The sequence below is a fragment of the Atheta coriaria genome, unplaced genomic scaffold (genome assembly GCF_025399875.1).
Source record: "Atheta coriaria isolate IRGN ID8LTWV9N9 unplaced genomic scaffold, Caltech_Dcor_3.1 hic_scaffold_4_pilon, whole genome shotgun sequence".
NCBI classification, from domain to species: Eukaryota; Metazoa; Arthropoda; class Insecta; order Coleoptera; family Staphylinidae; genus Dalotia; species Dalotia coriaria.
The window spans coordinates 10,789,290-10,810,001 of record NW_027045446.1 but is presented as its reverse complement, the minus strand read 5'-3'; the positions used below and the strand labels follow the sequence as shown (position 1 = coordinate 10,810,001).

General features: G+C 35.9%; 3 protein-coding genes across 3 annotated transcripts in view; 1 reads left to right on the top strand and 2 right to left on the bottom strand.

The window, feature by feature from the left end:
• The window catches only part of Sol1, a 110,826-nt gene that overhangs the window by 42,355 nt on the left and 47,759 nt on the right, over positions 1 to 20,712 (top strand). The window contains exons 5-6 of the mRNA XM_065301618.1: positions 4,429 to 4,643; positions 19,200 to 19,356. Of these exons, the coding sequence (XP_065157690.1) occupies positions 4,429 to 4,643; positions 19,200 to 19,356 (372 nt within the window). The remainder of the gene's footprint in view (positions 1 to 4,428; positions 4,644 to 19,199; positions 19,357 to 20,712) is intronic.
• Positions 8,280 to 9,144, bottom strand: LOC135790694 (lipoprotein lipase-like). The gene is made up of 3 exons (XM_065300966.1): positions 9,036 to 9,144; positions 8,578 to 8,967; positions 8,280 to 8,515 (listed from the first exon to the last, which is right to left on the bottom strand). The coding sequence occupies exons 1-3, from the start codon at positions 9,142 to 9,144 to the stop codon at positions 8,280 to 8,282; spliced, it is 735 nt and encodes a 244-aa protein (XP_065157038.1).
• On the bottom strand, positions 12,944 to 14,161 carry LOC135790693 (pancreatic triacylglycerol lipase-like). The gene is made up of 4 exons (XM_065300965.1): positions 14,040 to 14,161; positions 13,698 to 13,973; positions 13,224 to 13,643; positions 12,944 to 13,161 (listed from the first exon to the last, which is right to left on the bottom strand). The coding sequence occupies exons 1-4, from the start codon at positions 14,098 to 14,100 to the stop codon at positions 12,944 to 12,946; spliced, it is 975 nt and encodes a 324-aa protein (XP_065157037.1). The 5' UTR covers positions 14,101 to 14,161.

The window sequence follows — 20,712 nt, the reverse complement described above, 5'->3', positions numbered from 1 at the left end:
CAATCTTAAACTTCCTTCGATAGCCCCATCCTGCAAATTATGTATTTCCTTATCTTGTTATTATCTTATTTAGCAACATAAATAATTATTTATTACAATAATCAAATATTTAATGCAACAACCTGTTATTATTAGTGAATGTGTGAATTTGTGATAGTCTCAGGTACTGTTCCAAGGGTGAGTTATGCGTGCTCGGCATAAATTGTTTAATGCCCTTCCCAAGCTTGTAGTTACACATTCATCCTGCTTACTGCAGGTCGCGCTCGCGTTTCACTTTCGTGTCGCGCGCTCCCTTCGGTACGCGAATCAACAATAACCTCGCTGCAGAATAGTAGTGGTGCTGGATGTTGATTCAAAATTTGCCTCTGCGCGCACATAACCTCACCTCATCACTACCGCACGTTATGAAAGGGTCTCGTGTTTGCGCCCGAGTGTTTGTTAAAGATTTTCCCTCGCAAACCGTTTCCTGTTTGTTATTTTAGTTTAGCGTTGAATTAGATTGTGTTATGTCCCACATTGTGTTCCCGAGCTGGAATACTTCAAGTCTGCGGCCTGCCCTCGGGGCGGAGGATTGTGGAATGCATATAATTGAATGACTAAATCTATTTTAAACGTTGCTTAGATTCTAATCCGTTTATCTATGTGATGTTTCTACTTTTCAACTAAAACTTAATGATTTGGTAATTTGTGAGTGTGTTTAACTTGTTTGATTGGGAACGATGTGCTTGTACGCCGAACAAATCACTGCAATTTAAATGCAAAGTGGAATTGGTTGCGGTGGATCAACGTGAGTCCATGAATGACCATCATGGGTTTGAGTTTGTGATAGGATGCGATGTGTCGAAGAGCAGAAAATTGCCGAAAGCTGTCCGCACGCGTTTTGACAGTCTAATCTATAAATAGCGTTTGGGATCGGGACAAACTCGTGCGATTCGTGCAAATCCAACCATCCTGTCGATGCCAACACGATTCCGACAGCTGGGAATCGGTATTAGCGGGCGGCGCGGGTGCAAATGTGAAGCCGGCAAATATCGCAAACAAGGCGACCGATGATGGCATTATGCCATTAAGCGTTTAGCCGCGTTCGGCGATCGTAAAACCGCCGAATTTCGATGATACGCATCGGTGATAATCGCAACCGGTTACGGCGGGAATTCAATCAATTAACGTTTTTATTCAGTATCAAAATATTTTTTATTTTATATTGAAATTTTGTTATAAAGTAAATTTTTTAATCTATTACATGATTATTTGCCTAGTGCGGTTACTCAGCAATTTGTTAATAATTAACTCATATAATTAACGCCATCGGCGACGCTGGATATTTTATGGGGCGCTTATTCGAGAGAGTGTACAGCATGGCTGTCGAGACGATAATGTTCCTCATGTTTGCCGCGGTAATTTCGCCACTTCTTCCGCACCGCTCGTTTATTACTCGCGCAATTTTCGCACTTCGCAGCGTTGGTGCAAGTGGCTTAATAATATTGATGTACGTCGCGCGGGTTTTCCAACATTCCTTCGGTGCCATCGTACGAGTAGTTACGAAATTAACGAGAACCCAAAGATGAAAATTTTCATTTTAATAATTTTACAATTTTCACACTCACAAAACAATCAAATTTCAATGTAAATATTTTATTATTATTTATCTAATAATTTTTTATGAATGTCGTGATTATAATCATGAATAATTTGTCGAATCTCCCGCTGCATTTGCTTCGTATCGATTACATCTTCATTTTATTACCGCTCCGCACTCCTACGCGATGCGAGACGCGCGCGTTTGCAAAGAGCAACGAATTGAAGAGCATATTCTGTGGAGTTGAGTGATGCTAGTAGGGTTGGTGGTATAGTGTGCTAACAAGTAATTTCGTTCCACTTCAATTCCATTTTGCTAAGTTATCGAACGGTTACGTCGTGCGCAAACAGATCATTAATAAACGTCTGCAACATTTGCACAGCTAGGGATCGCTTGCACATATTGATATATGCATGAATTGTTGCACGAGGCTACATACAAAGCGTAATAGTAAATTCTAATTTGTATTAAATTATCACTTGCATAAACTAAACAAAAATATTTTTAAGAAAATTTCACTGAATTTGAATTTAAATTAATTAAATTGCATCATTGTGTTAGAACCGTCGTGTAATTATAACTTGCATATACCGGAGCTTTGAAACAATAGGTTGTAAACACCGGGGGAAAATTACATGTCACGTGGCACACCTGAAGGACCTGGGCTACAATTCAATGACTAACAATATCTAACCCCACCCACGCCGTTTACAGCAATACGTTCTCATATATTCTGAGCTACGGCCTTACGGTCTATATTTATGCGACGCAAGAGTTGCCATTTACACAAAAGCGGGATGATTAAGGTGTGAGCATGTTTCATCAAGGAAGCAAAGTGAGGATGTAGTCAAAGAAGCAAAGGAAATTAACATCTAAAGACATCTCAGAGTTTTCACATGTCATAAAATCGATTATTGATATAAAAATTATTTTAAAGAGTAAATTAGGTAATAAGAGGAATTATTTAGGTGTAAATTATGTATACACTTTGTATACATGAAAAGCGTAATTGCTAGTAGAAAGTTGCTTCAATAGGCGCGTGGGAGTGTGCACCCTATAAGTTATTGCATAATAAATTAGTCGAATAAATAGAGGGGGCTTTCGATTAAGACACCGTGCCGTAGAGATAGTGGGGAAGCACCTTGATGCTTTTCTCTATGAGCACTCGGGAACCGCCGCCATTCGCACAGATAGAAGCGGAAAGCTGATAATTGAGAGGTATGTTAGGAAACTAACCAGGCGTAAACCTATCTTTACACGTTCAAAAACACGCAGCCAGGTATTTCACAGTGTTGGCAACATTTTATTTTTTACATTAAAAAAGAAAATTAATCTATATACGTAATTAAATTTAAAATATAGAAGAGTAATTTGAATTTGAATAAACTGCCAGGAAGGAAAATCTTAATCTGCCGAAATTGAGAAATTTCTAAAGAACTTACTTGCGACAAAAGCAAGCAGAGGTAAAGTGGTATGTGTAGAAATGAAACTGTGTGGATGGTCGGAACGCTTTCCGTTGCCAGCCAAATTCCAATATTGCTTTCGATGTGCTAATATTAGATAAGTCGACGCTCTAATAACATCTGGTTGGGGGCACCGCTGAAAAGCCGTCTTTGTTGAAGTAAATTGCAATAAATTTAATTTTGGTAAAGTTTTTGAATCTTTAAGCTTTGCAAAAAGATAATTCATTTACATATTAAAATAAATTATGATTATGTGAATTTGATCAAAAGTTAAAATAAATATTTATGAAATATTTTGATGCTTTTCATTAGCTTAATAGAAAAGGATCATAGCTCCTCCATTATATTTATCAATTGATATCTTTCATAATACAGAGTTGCCTTCTAGGGTTTGTTGTCTGCACATTCACTCACTCTAAATTGCTGATCGTAGATCAAACGCATTCAATATCAACTCCTAAATGCTTAGTGGCGGCGAAAGATCAATAGGGAGGCAATTTTGGAACGTAATCGACAATATGGTGCTCACTATCTTTCCTTTCCTGCACTCTTCGTGAAAATCTTAAGGAATCAACACACAAAAAACACCCATTAGCTTTAACTAAAAAATCACATTTTTTACTCTGAAATTAAATTATTAATCAATTTATCGATACAAATATTTTTATGTGAGTAAATTTGTTGTGTTTGGTTTGTTTTATACAGATTGATATCTTACTTCCGGTGTGGAGCGATGTTAGTAATCAAGTTGAATTATTAACGAAGCGTAAGTGCATTACGAAGATTTTCTTCGTCATTTCCGCCTACCGAGTGCTCCACATCCAAAAATTCATTAATTTACTCAACTTGAACAACGGAAGTTCGATATTTATTTTTATGAATATCGAACAATTTGATTTTTTGTTATAAATTTTTTCCCTTGAGATATTATGCTATGAACATAGAGTATAAGGTATAAATATTTCATATGCGAATATGACGCACAAGCTGGAAGGAGTTCAGCTCACAGTCGGAAGTGGTCTGATGCAACGACGGCGACGTTGGCAGTTGTTAAATGAGCGTTTTACGTGTTATAAATTTAAATTCAACCAACTCCCCTACCGCGCCGTTTGCGTTTTCCACCTCCTGTGCTCGTTGCTTCCCGGTTTTACATGCGCTTTGTTCTTTCCGGCATCATTCCGGGAAGTCATGCTGCACCACTTCAGCCCTCCTACACTCCGACACACTCACGCCACGCGTGTCATAAAATGATTGTTATGCTTCTAGCAACTTGAATATAAAAAATATGAGAAAACGTTCTTTTTGATAGAGAATGGGAGTTTTTCTTCATATTTTGCAACGATATCTATGCGAAACGCGTTTGACACTTAATTTTTTTGTTTGCAGTTGTGTACGAGGTGATTACATGAAAATCTTCACACATCTTGAAGGCGGTGAAGTGAACGAGTACACGCCGTGGACGGCGTTGTTGTGTGGTGGACTGACAGATATTCCAAATGTTTTGTACTCTTCCGGTTCGGGATTGGTACTGGAGTTTCATTCCGGTGCACGGACGTCGAATTCGACCGGATTTGCCGGCACGTTTCGCTTCATCGACAAAAGTAAGTGCTCAAGTGTTAAATGTTTATGCTAACGATTTTCCTGTTTTCAAAAATACAAAACAGGAAAGAAATTGCGCATTCCTTGAAAACAATAAGTCCTAAGACATATTTTTAAATAATTATTTTAATAAATTAAGGATACAATCAAAAAAAAACTTCTGCATCTAAATAAACAGCTCAATGCCTAAATTTTATCCGGAATCTCAGGATTGCGAAAAGGGCAAAACGCTAAACCGCATTCAAAGTTGTCGCCTGCGGTTGCACACCCGGGTGGGGTGGTTATGTACAATGTGCATTTTAACCCCGGTTGCGGCGACAACGGAAGCTGAAAACTGAAACACCAAATGAGAAACGCGCTTTCGGGCCATATATAACGCTGCTGTGCATAAAGTGAAAAGCGCGGCACGTACGCCCACAGCTTTCGTTCTGCGCGTTCTTCGGAACCGCTCTTTTCACAAGTCGACGCGCGCTACCCCAGAGTGCAACGCGGTTGCATTCATCCGTCCTGGAAGCGGGTTTCGAGCACCACAGTTATTTGCTTGTCTTATGCCAGCTATTTCATTCCAAATCCGGATTGCTAAATACTCATACGAAATAATAACTAGGATATACAATACGAAAAGTTTTGTGGTAGAAAATAAAATTATTCATGTTTAAGGTTAACTATTTATGTAGAAATTTATTTTATAACAGATTACATCGAAAATGAGAATATTATCTAGGGTATTATATGCGCTGCGTATTATTGCACTTTATGAAACTGAATCAACGTTAAACTCGCATAAAATTCGGCAAAATAGTCGCATCCAGAGAATGCGCTCGGGTTAAAAGTGGTTGTGGTGAATTCGCGGTTGACATTTACGATTTTAATGATGGGGCACACAGTTCCGCAAACAGGAACCGCCAGTTCAACTGAAATGCACTCAATAAACCAAGTGTGAGTGCAAACACTCTGTTTCCACTGCATGAGTATTTATCGTGTGTTTTAGTTCAGTAATATATGATAATACAGTCTCAGAAAATAAATTAAATTACAACCATATGAAAATAATTTGTTTTTGTGTTTTTCTCAGCATTAAGCTGGTTATCAATGAAATATTTCAATTATTTGTTAGAAAAAAAATTTTGTTTGTTGATTTTGTTGTATTTTTCTTATTATTATCAAACACCATCTTTTGAGCTGTAAAACCACATCACAGCACATGCCACACATTGCGAAGATCTAAAGAAACGAACTCTTTTGATCTTGCAAGCGATAACTTGTTTTCTTGACTTGGCTACCGCCGGTATTGAAAATTCATGCTTTAATGCTCGCTCGAATGCTGTTTGAAGACTTTCCAAATGAAAGCAATATTTTTTCTTGCAATATTTTAAAAATACATCAAAATTGATTCCGTTGCGATTTCATATATTTTAAGATTTCATAATAAAATTAATATTTCTATAAATGTTAAGAAATTTAAAGTGCACTTGTACCGGAAACTATAATTAAGTTTTCATTAAGTTAAAACTCAATTACAACTTTCCTCCCAACAATTCTTAACTATTCTGAAATTTTAATTAAATTAAAATTAAAATTTTCCTCTGGTAGCAATAAGTTTTGCGTTATTCTTGCTTCAATCTCTGTTGACTCAAATATTCTTTTCGTGATGCTGGCAAGTTTTGTTCAGTCTCTATGTGCCCTCAAAGAAACCCTAATAACAGTAAAGCTAATAACCGTAACCATAAGATTTCGCTTCCTGGGCGGGCAACTTTTGAGGGAATCTCGGCTCACATCAACCTTACTGAAAGGAGGCATAGCATGTACACTTACTAGACGTAGGTGCTTGAAGAATTTCCCACCGTATCATCTACATTTCGTTTTATGGAGTTTTTTAGGAAGTGAAGGGAAAATATTTTAAATTTTTGGCAATTGTGTAAGATACTAAGTTAGCACGCAAATCAGGCAACATTACATTGCAAGAAAACATTTTTAACATTAGTTTTAGTAGAGTTATTGATAAATAATTAGTTTGACATTGTTTTAAACTGCCAAACACCAATAATTTCCATAAAAAGTTTAAAACTTTAAAAGGTTTACAAAATGTATATAATTTTTAATTTTTAAGGATAAAAAATGATTTTTCTACAAATTATCTAAGCAAACACAATAAAAATTAACAAAATACATTTTCTATCAAAAATTAGTATTTCTGATGAAATTGAAATTCTGATCTATTTGACGAGTTATCTAATAAATGTAGTATTTTCCGGTTATTTACAAGCACTTGGTGAAACCAAGTCGGGTACGTCGCATAGATCAAATGCACACGTTTGCTCTCTCGTGTGTTGTTTATATGTTAGCGGTGTTGGGCGCGAGTTGTGTGGGTGGTGCCGGCCCTCAGCCCGATGCTGGATTTCATTGATATTACGTTTCGAGCGCCTCGACGTCCGGGCGTCACGTCTGCGATTATAAAACGCATCACGTATCGTGGGCAAGTGAAACTAATAAATTTTCACTCTTCGCACACTTTACACGGGCCATCCATCGCCACTCTCGTCTCATTCCCCGCGTATGTACTAATATAAACGTTTCACAGACAAGATGGAATCTTAAATTTAGTTATCATGTAATCATCAAAAGAAAAAAACAAAATTTTGATAGTAAAACATTTTAATTTTAACCAAAAATTGTAATTTTATATAAAGCAAAAGTTTTGCTCATATTAATATTGAAATTTAAATTTTTTTTTACTGATTTTAATTGTTTTTATTAAAAAAAATAGAAGCATACTGTATAGTAGAAAACAATAGGTTGTCGTGGAATAATTGAGAATTCCCCTGCCGACTTGAACCCGAAATCGAAAACCAAAATGAAAACGCACCCTGTTTAAGCATGCCTATCACGTAATTTGCTTTTTGGAGGCCTCTACAATAGAAGCCCGACAAAAAGCGGCCGCCCTCAAATACACCAGCAACAAAATATATATATGAAAACCCAAAACAGCCAAATAACGAATTTATTACCTACTTCACACATATCAACAATTTTCACTGATTCCATAAAGCATACAAATTTCACGCACCGAAATATCATTACATTCGTGTGGATTTTTCACGCAAGTTTTTAGTAAAATTGAAAAATATTGTTGTTCGCCTAGGCTTTTGTTGATTCTATCCTGTGGACCTACGGTTATTTACATTTTTCGGTCATAGTCGTCGGCCCCGAGAGTATAGCCGAACTAAACTTTCGCCTCTGCAAACAGAAAGTTTTTTTTCTCGCGTAGGACGCAACGGAAGAGATCGGGATGTTTGAATGCGCGGATGTTCGAATGTTTGTTTAGACGGACGCTTGGATGAGCGCGGCGATAGGAATTTCCGCGCAAAAATATCCCGGCTGACATTCTTGGCCGTCCCATTGCAGATCCACTTCCGTTCCCCATTCGCATGCAGACAAGCAAAGCCAGTGGAATACTGAAGCTAAGATGTGCATTCACATTCAGTGTTACGGAGATATTCCAAAGGAAAGTCACTTACATAAACATGATCACGCATAATGATGAAGAAAAAAAATCTTCGTTTAAAACATTTATTAACAAGAAAAATCATAGAAGGAATTTTTTTAGGTTTATTTATGTTGAAATAGTTTAGTAAAGTTTATAAAGTTGAATGTGACGCTAATAAAACGTCCTGGGCATATTCGTCGTCAATGTCCATCTCGAGGAAGTAACTTCCGGTTGCATTTTCGGGCATCCGTGCACCAAATAAGATCCGTGCGTGTTCATCACACAAACCATTTTGGTAATCCACCCAAGAATTGCATTTTGTTGCCATGTAGTTATTAACAATCGAAGCAGTAAAATAATGATAGGATTTATGATGACTACAATAAACTAAAACCAATACAAAATCAATTAAAAACACAAATCAACATAATTAAAAAAATTTATCTTACAATCATTCATATAAGCTTGAAGTCTCTCAATGGGATTCTCACTATCAGTAGAATAACATCCGGGTTGCCATCGCTTGCCCCCATTCGGATAAAAATCAACGTGACCCAGTGGCAACTCGCATCCAAGCACACCCCCGTCGGTATGAATAACATCAACTATTTGTGCATCTTTCCGCGAGAGTCTCATCGAGTCCGGGTTGTTTTCAAATAGCGGAGCAGCCGGATCCAACGCCGAAATTCTATGCACCTTTTCACCTGTTACTTCAATTACGCGCTTGCCTACAAAACCGGAAACTTGTCCACCCAGTGAATGGCCAATCACATGCACACTGCTCATTGGTATACTGAATTGTTTGGTTATTTTTATCAAAAAGTCTCCTACGTAATTACCTTTAAAATTAAAAAAAATTAAAAAAAATTAAATAAAATTAAAAATAATTATTATTAAGGTGTCTTACCAACATTACGCACTGAATTAGCTGAAGCCATGTAGTTTTGACCAGCTAATGCAGAATAATCCACTCTGATGACATAACAATCCATCGATTGAAGAAAAACTTGCGCCATGTCGATGTAATGCGTTTTATTTGCGTTTTCTGTCCATCCATGGATGATGAACTTCAATGGGATGTCATTTTTGAATTGATAGGTTGCTACGTTGTCCGGAGTTGGATTCCTACCAGTTTGTCGCGTGTCCAAATAAAAGTTAGCTGGTTCTTTTTGTGTGAAAACCGCGGTGATGCAAAGAATAAATAAAAATATAACCAAATTCATTTTAAAATAACTTGCAACTTGAAGTATATAAACTAAAATGTAAAAGTTGTGCGTTTGACTGAATATTTTAATAGTGTAAATTTTAATGAAGATTCTAAAAAGCTTCGGCGGAAAATGATTCTTTGTTGGCAAAGTTACAAAGGTATGCGCCCTTCCAGCTCGCGTAAATATTTAATAAAGAAATGTTTTTCGTGTTTGCGCGCTGCGTTTTATGACGTCGGCACGTCACTCCGCTGTCCGCTCAAACTTTTATTTATATTTTATGATTTTTTATAGTTCACGCTGTCAGCAACAGTGGCGTTAGATTTTCTTTGCGCACCGCACTCGCGCTCTTCGCCGTCGATTTGCTGCGCGGAGGCGGGTATTTATGCGTCCGAGAGCGAAATTACCTTAACGCCCGTTTCACCGCTTTTTATCTAAATGGTAGTTTTATGTCCCGAAACGTTTATGCAAATTGTTTTTATAGAACATTAGTGTTGGCTTACTTCTTGGAGTTTTTATTTTCCTTCATTTAAAATTTCTCATTTTTTGAATTGATTTTATAATTTTAATTTTAATGTAATGTTTAAAGTCAATGAGATATTTTAAAATTCATTTTTATATTTTCGATTAAAACTTGGTTTTGAATGTGAATACGTTTTGAATATTTCAATTTGTTTTTAGAATATAAAGAGCAAAGCAATGTCGCGTTGAAGAGCGCTATAAATTTGTTTCTTTGTTTCCTTTTTTCTTTCTTCCAAACAAAGAACTTGAATGCTTGACGTGAAGGTGAAGCAAAAAATGTATCGAATGATAAATTGCTACAAGAAACTTGCATTTACAACATTTATTTTGTTCTATTCATGAATCAAAATGAATAGATTTAAACTTATCATATGTACGAATACAGTTAATTATTTAGTTAACATGTAATTTGCATAAAATTGTTGTTGAGTAAATAGTGCAAATAATTGTTTTAAAAGTGACAATTTAAATTGCGCTTGAAGCAATTTATTTCGCAGTTTGAGTCGTTTAGATTAATTTTATGTCTTTCACACTGCAAATCATTTATTGTGGATTAATTAAAACTCGGTAGTTAGTTGGGTGGCATCGCCAGCAAAGCTTAAGTTTACGAAGTGATATAATACGGCCATTCCGCTTGAGTCGCGAAGAAGAATTTGCCTCTTGCTGTTCTGTCGGCGTTCTCGCCGAAAACAATTTTCTGATTAGCATCGCAGAGTTTAGCCTGGAAGTCTAGCCATGAGTCGCATTTCGTCGCTTTGAAATTATCACTTAGAATTGCTTCGGTAAAAAACAATCTTGACAACATATGACTACACAAATCTAAAATTAATAATTTTAGAAAACGCTTACAAAATTAAAACAAAAATTGCATATTTTACTATCAACTGAAATTGGTGGTTGCCATCCATCTAGAAGTGGAATCTCCGGTAAAACTTCAGTGGGTTCTGTGTATTCGCACCCTGGTTGTAATACATCCCCAGCATTAGGGAAATAATCAACATGACCAATACTTTCCATAACACCCGTTGATAAATCTGTATGCAACACATCAACAAAATTCGCATCGCTAGCATCTAATTTATTAGCATCGTCAATTAAAACACTCTCAAAACCAATTCTAGTCGGTTGCAAAGCTGTGATTCTTCCGATTTTTTTCTTTATTAATTTATTTACTGCATGCCCAACCATTCCAGCAATCTGTCCACCAAGAGAATATCCGATGATGTGAATATTCTCAACGGGGATTAGATTCACAAGATTTAACCATTTTATAAAAGCAGCTAAATATTGAGCTAGAAATAAAACATATAAGAATTTTTTATAAAAAATTTTGTGAAAATTAGTTTTACTTAGATCTGGTAGTGATCTATATGTCTCTACAAATGTTTCTGTATACGGATAATCAACAGCAATGACATTATAGTCTTTCTGAACGTATTTTTCGATTATCTTCATATATCCCGCAGTAACACTGGACCCACGAAATCCATGAACAATCATTTTTATCGGTTTGTCACGCTGCAGTTGATACGAATTCAAATGTGTGATTACTGCGCTCTTTTGTAATGTAAACATTGTTAACGTGGCCTTCGGATTATTCAAAATTACTGTTGAATTCACTGCAAACATATTTTATTGTTTTATTTTATTTCGAACAATAAATATTCACAATATTTATATTCATACCATAGTGATTTATAAAACACAGAAGAAAAATTACACGTAAAATGTTGATAGTCATTTTTATTTCGTTAAACTGAGCATTTTTTGATGAAAAATTATGTTTTAAACAAAATTAAGTTTAATTAGGTTATCTACACATATTCATAACACATGTTATCAGAGATTTAAGTAGATTTACTAAAAAATAAACAAAATGTGTTAGTTTTGGATTTATCTCCTTTTTAAAATTCGCTTGTTGCTAATTTTAATTGCCGGCTTGAAACGACAAACGGTAATTGCATTTATTCATTGCAAGCAATTTAGATAATAAAGTGGAATTTATCAAAATGTCAACAGTGGCAATTACGCCCGCCATAAACCCACGTCGCGTTGCAATTACGATGCGCGCTGTTAAATTTTTATTTCGCGATCGGAATTCCGGCGATAAAATTTCTAATAAACATATCATAATAAATAAATCCATATATAAAATAAAATCTATTAAATAAATATCACATCCTGGATTTAAAAGGATTTTAAAATTTATTATTGTATTAACAAATTATCCTGTTTTATTTTATTTTATTCTATCAAAAATTTTATTCAGAAATGATAATAGCCAGAGTAGTTAAGTTGACGTACGCATAATCGAATGTTTTCTGTTTACTTAGCTTGTGAGCTAGATGGAGGTGGTAATTGGCGTAACAGGATAGTGCGGCGCGCGTAAGCTAATCAGGAAGTGTTCGCAGGATACACGGTTACGTTGCGAGAGCTTCACACCGCAGGAGGTACTGATGGTGCAAACTGAGAAACCGGGTTGATGCATTTCCGTCACATCCGTCTCGTCTCTCATGACCCAACACTCAATAAACCACTCTATATAACCCCGTGGATAAACTTTTGCATCAACTCTAATACAATCGACCACACTTGATATTAACTTAGTTTCTTGCATCAAAACATATTTTTATTTGCTAGTTGCATGACGCATTTGTAAATTAAATAAAAAAACATGAAAGAACATAATTCGCAACTGTTGTAAGTTTCGCACAGGCGAAAGCAATAAATATCTGCGGCGTAATTAAAAACAAATTGACTTTCATGCAGATTTATTGCCCGTCGGCATGAAAACCAACACATTGTTCCAGGGTTCGTGTCGACACGACCCGCAAGCAAAGCGCAATTGCGCTCGACGTCGTTGTACGCCGCGTTTTTGTAGTGGTTGCATTTTCAATTCGTGTTTGCTTGCAACTAGAAACGACACAACAATACTGTTTTCCTGGTCATGTATGCACTTTGGTTAATTTTGAGTTCATTGATTTTGAGGGTTGAACCAACAACCGACCCAAAAACTGTATAAACAACTAAAAAAACATTTTTTTAAATTTAAAATTTTTAATTAATTGAAAGCTTTTAAGAGTAAATATTATATAGACGTGTACGGTGGTGTTGCTGTGGTGTTGAAGTAGTAAACACCAGTAGCATTTCGAGGCATATCCTCGCCATATATCAACTGTTTGGTGCCGGGCGTGAGACACATTCTGTTCTGGATGTCCCAATCCAAGCACTCAAGTCCAACAAGTGCATCGCTCAAGACAATCGACTGTGCAAACAGTTGGAGACTTCTCGCGTGCGAGCAAACATCTAAAACATGTTTCAACAAATCTCTTACAGACATAGACATAGACAATTTTAATTTTTAACACCTTTTCCATGATACGGAATAATCCATCCATCCCAGAGTGGAATATTATCAATTAAAGGACGTAAATTGACAGCATCATCACATCCAGGTTGAGGTGCATATCCATGATTAGCGTAAAAGTCAATAGTTCCTGACGGTTCAGTCACACCAATTGTTTTGGTATCAGTATGGATGATATCGACTATTTCCGCGCTTTGATTAGTGATTTTATAATAGGGTTTTACAAGAATACTCGCAAAACCCATTTTTGGTGGATCTAAACTGCTGATTCTACCTAGTTTTCGGCCGTTTGTTAAGTTTGTATAAATATTACCCATTCTTCCGACCATTTGGGCACCTAGGGAGTGTCCGATCAAGTGGACATTTCCAGGTGGTATACCCAAGAAATTTAATAATCGGATAAACTCAGCTATGTACTTTTCTAAACAAAAATTATTTTTTACAATTTTTTTTTTAATTTTAAAATTTTAATTACCAACTTCCGGGATACCAAAATAACACTCCTCATAGCTCGAAAATGCTAGCTGAGGATAATCAACCGTTATCATACTAACGTTCCCCTTTTCCACGTAATTGTTAACGATCACGCTGAACAAATAATCCGTGTTGTGCTGACGATAGCCGTGAACGAGCATTTTCACGGGCAGTTTTCGGTCGATCTGCCACACGTTGAAGAAGTTTAGCGAGCCGTTGAGGCTCGCTGAGAAAATGTGCAATTCTGCTATGTCATCTCTGAAGAGAAACGGTTGTGCTAAAACACAAGAAAACATGTTGGATACAATAATCGTGCTGTATTGTACAATATTAGATTAATTACCCTGAACAATGTAAAAATACAGGAAAACACTTACAACTACTTGAACAACACATTGGTTCATTTTTCTTTTCTGTTTAATTAGCGACAGTGTGCGAACCAATAAAACAACAGAGGAATATTCATTAATGTAGTCATAACATTGAATATTTTTATGGTTGCTTCAAGTAATACTGGTTTTTAATCATTTTGTCCTTTTGTTTTATCAATTTCACTGTAAAGCATGATAAATAAATGCTTGGCTGGCGCGCAAGCAACGTTATTTTATCATTAGAAGGTACATTTTACAAGATTAACGACTGGATTATAAAATAGAGAGACACTATGAAGACTAATGCGCGAACACGTTTTGTAAATTACTCTTGCCGTGCTTTGGGTGGATGAAAACTCGAAACTAATAACTTTTTAAATACGATGTAGTACGGACTTGGCTAAGATTACACTGGACATAATTCTTCAATTTTTAAAAACTTTTTCCTAACATGATATTCATGATATTCTCCACATTCATTAAAAAATTTAATTTTTTCATTTGTGAGAGAAAAATTTATGAAAATCCATGAATAGATTCATTTATATTTGAATTTTGTATAAATCCACTTATTCATTGAATGTGAGTTCTTTTTTCTTTTCCTGTTCCGCGTTCCTCTTCCTTTTCCTTTCTGCATTTTCCGCAATTCTTCTCTCATAAGTGCGTGATTTATCGCCAATGATAATGCACGTTTGTTGCGCCGTGAAAAACGTAGAAAAAAATTATGCACCCTGGACGGTACAGGATGTGGGACCGGAAGTGCGAGGCAGCAGGCGGAATAGCTCCGTAATGTGGTGTTTATAAAAAACAATCAACGCACATTAATATTAATAATAACTGAGCGTGTGGATGATAAAACGGGAAATATGGAAATTCACATCAACTCATTCATATTTTTAAAAATATAATTTAATAAGTTGTGCTGGTTTAGGTTGTGATTGACGCATTGGCGCCTCCACCATTTAAAACAGTTGCAACCATCTTGAAGCAGTTTGAAGCACTTTGAAGCGCTGAAACCCCTTGAAATAGGCGAAGATTAAAGAAATTAATTAACTTCTCGCAGTTATGCGCGGTTTTAATGCGGTGCTCGACCAAACCTTGCGTAGAATGTCTGCGCAGGCGGAATCTAGCGCAAATTTGTAGTAATTTCACCGCTTTGCGTCGCCTCCACGCTCAACATAGTGGCACATTGTGTGCACTTAAAATCATGTTAACATTCGTTTTAAATGTTAATAGTCTTTTTGGTTCTCGCACGCGTCGAGCGTATTTACGGCGCGTTTTGCGAGGCTGTTAAATTTTCATCGCGAGAGATTTGCTTCTTAGTTAAAATACTTTAGATGGTACTTGAAACAGAACATTATTTTTATGTTCTAGTAAACTTCAAAATCAATTACTATCAAGCTCGTAAAACAAACATTAAATATTTGTTTTTCAAATGTTTTTATTTTATTTTTAAAAATTTTATTTTTTGTATATTTTATATTTTATGATATTTAACCTCTGTTGTTAAACTTTGATACTTCCTTTGAAGCTCTAAAAGTTTCCAAGTATTGACTTGACCCTTCTTAGATTTTAACTAACAACTTTGCAACTTTAGGGTTTTGGGTTTTGACGTTTTGTCCAAACTGATGAAGAGTGCAAAGACCGCCTTCCTCATTGCGGTCTTTAGCACATCAAAACTTGGTCTCATATCTCATTCCGCAACGAATTTCCTTGCTAATGAAAGCCTTCAGATTTCAATGAATCCCTAGTAACTATAGAGAGAATCTTCTAAATTTCTAAATGTTGGAGATGTTGTAGATGCTGTCAAGATTGTAAATTCTGCATGTTGAATCTAAAGGGATGGTTGATGCACGATTTGTACATCCCGGGGTTATAGAGGAAGGTTAACTAGGGGAGTAGGACGTTACGCGACAATATGTCGACCAGTTGGGTATAAAGGTTATAAGGACGTTGGATATGGGAGGGTGCGTGGGTTATTGGAATATTGTTTGCATCCTGCATGCGGGTAGGATGAAAACAAGCAAGATGTGAAGGGAACAGCTCGAGCCGTAGAGTGATGTTGATGTATACGCAAAGATGAGCAGACGGAAACACTAGATCCTTAATTTTAGACCCAAGACTGTGGGATGATGGCTGAAGGCAGAAAATACAACACCTAAAACTTAAAATGGAGAAGCCACAACCCGAGACCGACTAATTAATTAGTCTATATATAGCAGACTAACTGGATATTATACACATAAGACCAAAACTGTTTACATAATCTTAACATTTAAATTTTTGATTGAAATTTTGATTTTTTCTTTAGAAAATGAAATTTTTAGTATTTCTGGGTATTAAGTGTGTGATTCCAGTCAACTTTTGTTATTGCCTAAATAAAAAGCGGGCTTTGTAAATGTGTGGGTGTGCGGTTTATTTATTACGGCATTGGAAATTCGCTAAATTCGACTTCGTTTCGCGCTTATTGCCTTCGCTGCTTTGGCGCTTTCATTATTGCCGACCGGAGCGGCGCGCCCGAAGTGGAATTGCGCATTTTCCACTCGGCGTGCTATTTCGTGTGGCGACGGTGGCAGCGGTGGATTCACAACCGCCACCCCCTGCCTATTGCTCTAATGCACTTTGATTTACAATCAAGTATTGCTACTAGCTGAAAAATAATATCCAAAATAAGCAAAAATTTTGTCGTCTGTGTTTACAAAACAAAATTATTATTAAAAATATAATTTTGTATTTTTTACATGTTTATACGTGATTCTCAATTCAAATTAACGACCGATTCGCGTTCGTGGCGGCAATGTATTCATTCCGGATAATATATCACATGCACACTCACATTCTCACTTTTGTAGCAGGTTAACAAAAAATAAATAAATTACGCATGCGTGTGTTGCGCACTCGCTTATATTCATACCCACTATTACAATGCGATACTTAACTAATTAATTCCGTCGTATATATATAATTGCTTCTGAAATATGCTCGTTAACCTCCTACGTATACTCGAAATTTATCGCAAGTGTATGCGTATTTAGATTGAGTATCTAGAACTTGTACAACCTGTAATTTTAACGCGAGCGTAATCAACATCAACATGAATGCAACCCGAATGCGAACAAAAATATCAATATCTACAAGTTAATTATTCATGCTTTTTACGACGTTATATTATTTGATATTACAATGCGGGCACAGTTATACTCGTATACTTGCACAAATCATAATTATCTTGCAGATTACCAGTGTGTAACTGACAAAAATTAAAAACATGAACGAAGCTTATAAATAAGGATTTACCTATTAACATACAAGCGGTGCTATTAAGAGATTAACATATCTCGGTACTTAATACTTGGTTACAACGATAATGAGGTGTATGTATTAAAATATGTTAATGGAACACATTTTTTTTCGAATTTTGAATAAAGGTAAATAAAAAAAATTGGGTCATGAGTTAAAATGTATTAAATAGGAGTTTTAGTCACCCCATGACTAAAGCCCGTGACTAAAGTAGTTTAGTCACGGCCTTGGCCGTCTGGGTTAGCAATACCATTTTTTGTGTCTCAGAAACGTAAAAAACCCAAAAAATTTAAACACAAATTAATTATTATTACTAAGTGAGTAACGTAATTAATCAATTTAAAATATATCGACGTTTTCATTTACAATCATTCCCCGATGGGTGGCTTGTAAGCTAAGAAACAGCCGCCTTTACCTACGCACTAATTAAGACCTTAATGATTCAATTTTAATTTAATTTTGTTTGTTCACACGCCGCCGGCGGTGACGCGCTGACGCGCTCTGCCAACGACGTCGGTGGCGAAATCAACGCACGGCGCTGTTGACACGCCGATTGACGATTATAAATGAACGCCGAAATAAACGCAGCGGTGTGGTTTAATTTTAAAAGCCTTCAAACGCACGCGAATCATTGTTTCCCGCAGCATGCGCGAAGATGTGTGTTTGCAGGTTGGCGTTAAACGCTTTAATTTCATTACTCACGTCACGGCTGGTAAAATAAACGCCACTGAAGTTTAGTGCTTGGCTTGGCTTGCTACCAGAGAAAAGTATGAAGGTGGTAGAATTTAGATTTTCAATTTTCAGCTCGAAATTTCCTGCTTTTCGTTTTGCTTTACGCATCCCTTCGCTACGGTAATAATTTCAATTAAATTGAGACGATGCCTTATTCTGATTATCTCTCGCTCGTTAATATTAACGATTAAATGTTATTAATGGTGATTACGTACCACATTTTGCAATTTTCTAACGCCGAATTAATTAAATTCTAATTTTAATTTCACTTTTATTTTTGGTGAAATTTTTAGTGTTGATAATTTAACCGCTAATATGTTTCAATTAATCTTTTAATTAACTAGCCGCCGCCGACGAGCAGACGCCACGCGTCGAACAAAACCCGGCTGCCGACAACTGGGGCGCGCAAACAACCCCCGAACGAAAAACAGCGTGCGCCGCTATAAATTCGCTCCCAGAACGAGCCAATCCAAATTAAACGTGTTGATGAAATAATAAATTAATTAATTGTAAGACGCCGAACATTAAATTAAAAACATTTTGATAAGTCTCAATTTAATTAAAGGATAATTCGATGGTTGTTAGCCGAAGATCTGTAATCAATTTAAGTTTCGTGTTAATTTTTTTGTTTGAAAAAGTTGAAAAACTTTGATTTTATTTCTCCGGTTGCTGGAATAGTTTGTTAGAACTTTGAACTGTCTTGCAGCGCGTTGCCGAGTCTTGGCGCATCTCGGAAGGACAATAAAACTCCAATCAACAGATTACACCCGCGTGCTTATCGCCTTTATACGAATTCGACTTGTTTTTGGCTCCTTGGCGTCCTTTGCGAAGCGAAGCGGAGTTTATTCGCTTTTTTTTTCGAAATTCAGTCGCTTTTACGCTATCGTAGGTACAATATACGATACGTTACAAAAGCGTAACAAGTCTTATTACTTTTGTTACGTTTGTCGCTTTTGTTGATTTTCTTATTCCGAGAGAAACTTAACATCTTCAATGGATCCTGTTACTTTGACGCATCTACTTCTTTATCCTCTTAAACTGGTTTATTCGACAATGTAATTTATTTGTGAAAGTTAAATTTTGTTTCTGATTTGTTTCAGGACTGTTTCGGACCGATGGCCAAAAGTTGACCAGCACAATGTGTGATTATCAATTTAGCAGCAGTGATTATACACCTAATTATGGCAAATTTTATTCTCCAAGATATCCTTCGAGTTATCCGAAGAACATTCGATGTTCATATCGCTTCAGATCAAGGTATTGTGTTTTTATTTGGTGTTACGTTTTGAACAAACGTCCTTAAATGCATAAAATCGCATTTGCAATGCTTTACAGTAAACATAAATCAGTGACTTTCCCAATATTTACTATGTACATCCGAGTTTTATCTGCGCGCAGAGTTTTCCGTAGCAAATGTAAACACGGAATGGGATGTAGAAATATCGCCATGTTTTACGCTGCGATGCGTCGACACGTTGGTAATGCAAGGGAAACGAGTTTACAAATGACAAAATCGGCATGAAACATTGCTGGCCAAAAAAATCTAATCCTGAGTTTGGCGCACGAATTGCAGCCGAACATGTGCGGATTTGACGCTGGCTTGACATCGGAAAGTTATGAAAATACACTCGGAGTATTTTCCACTCAGGAAAACATGTTGAACTCGAAAAAGAATTAAAAGCATTACATCATTCTATATAAAAATGGCTTTTAATTTTCAAATTTAATTTTTAAAGTGAAAACTTCTTTAGAATCGTTGTGATTTCAAAATTAATCGACACTAAAAAGAAACAAACGTATTCGTTTATAGGGTTTAGCCTGCGAAAGAATAAGAGAACACAAATATACATCGATGCTTCGTAGCTTGCCACAAGACCCTTGATTCTGAAAATTTTCTGAATAAACTATATTAACGTTTTCCTAGTTGCTATCTCTTTTAGTTTAGAAGATATTCACTGTCGAAAATCGTCAAAAAAATTGTCAAGCACCCCCCCTGGCAATTTTTTCTTAAGAATTAAAATTTAATTTCTCCGATTTCCATTTTAACAATCGTTAATCGTTTCTCTTATAGAGAAAAGTGCGTAGATTAAGATGCTGCGATCAGATCTTAATTATCTCTTTTAGTTTATGAGATATTCGCGATTGAATAAAATGGGCAAAAATTGAAAAATGTCACTTTTTAGCACTTTTACTTGCGTTTTTCGACCTTTTACTGTAGGAAATATAATTATTTTATATTTTTATCTGATACAGAATTTTCCAATCTATCATAATCAGTAATTTGTTGGTTGCTGTGGCTTTTAGTTTAAGAGATATGAATTTTCAAAAATCGTCGAAAAAAAGTATCAAGCACCCCTTGGTCATTTTTTCTTAAGAGTAAAAATTTTATCTCTCAGATTTCCTTTTAACTATCGTATCTGATAGAGATTGGTCCGTACATTAAGACGCTGCGATCAGATCTTAATTATCTCTTTTAGTTTACGAGATATTCGCGTTTGAATAAAATGGGCAAAAATTGAAAAATGTCACTTTTTAGCACTTTTACTTGCGTTTTTCGACCTTTTACTGTAGGAAATATAATTATTTTATATTTTTATCTGATACAGAATTTTC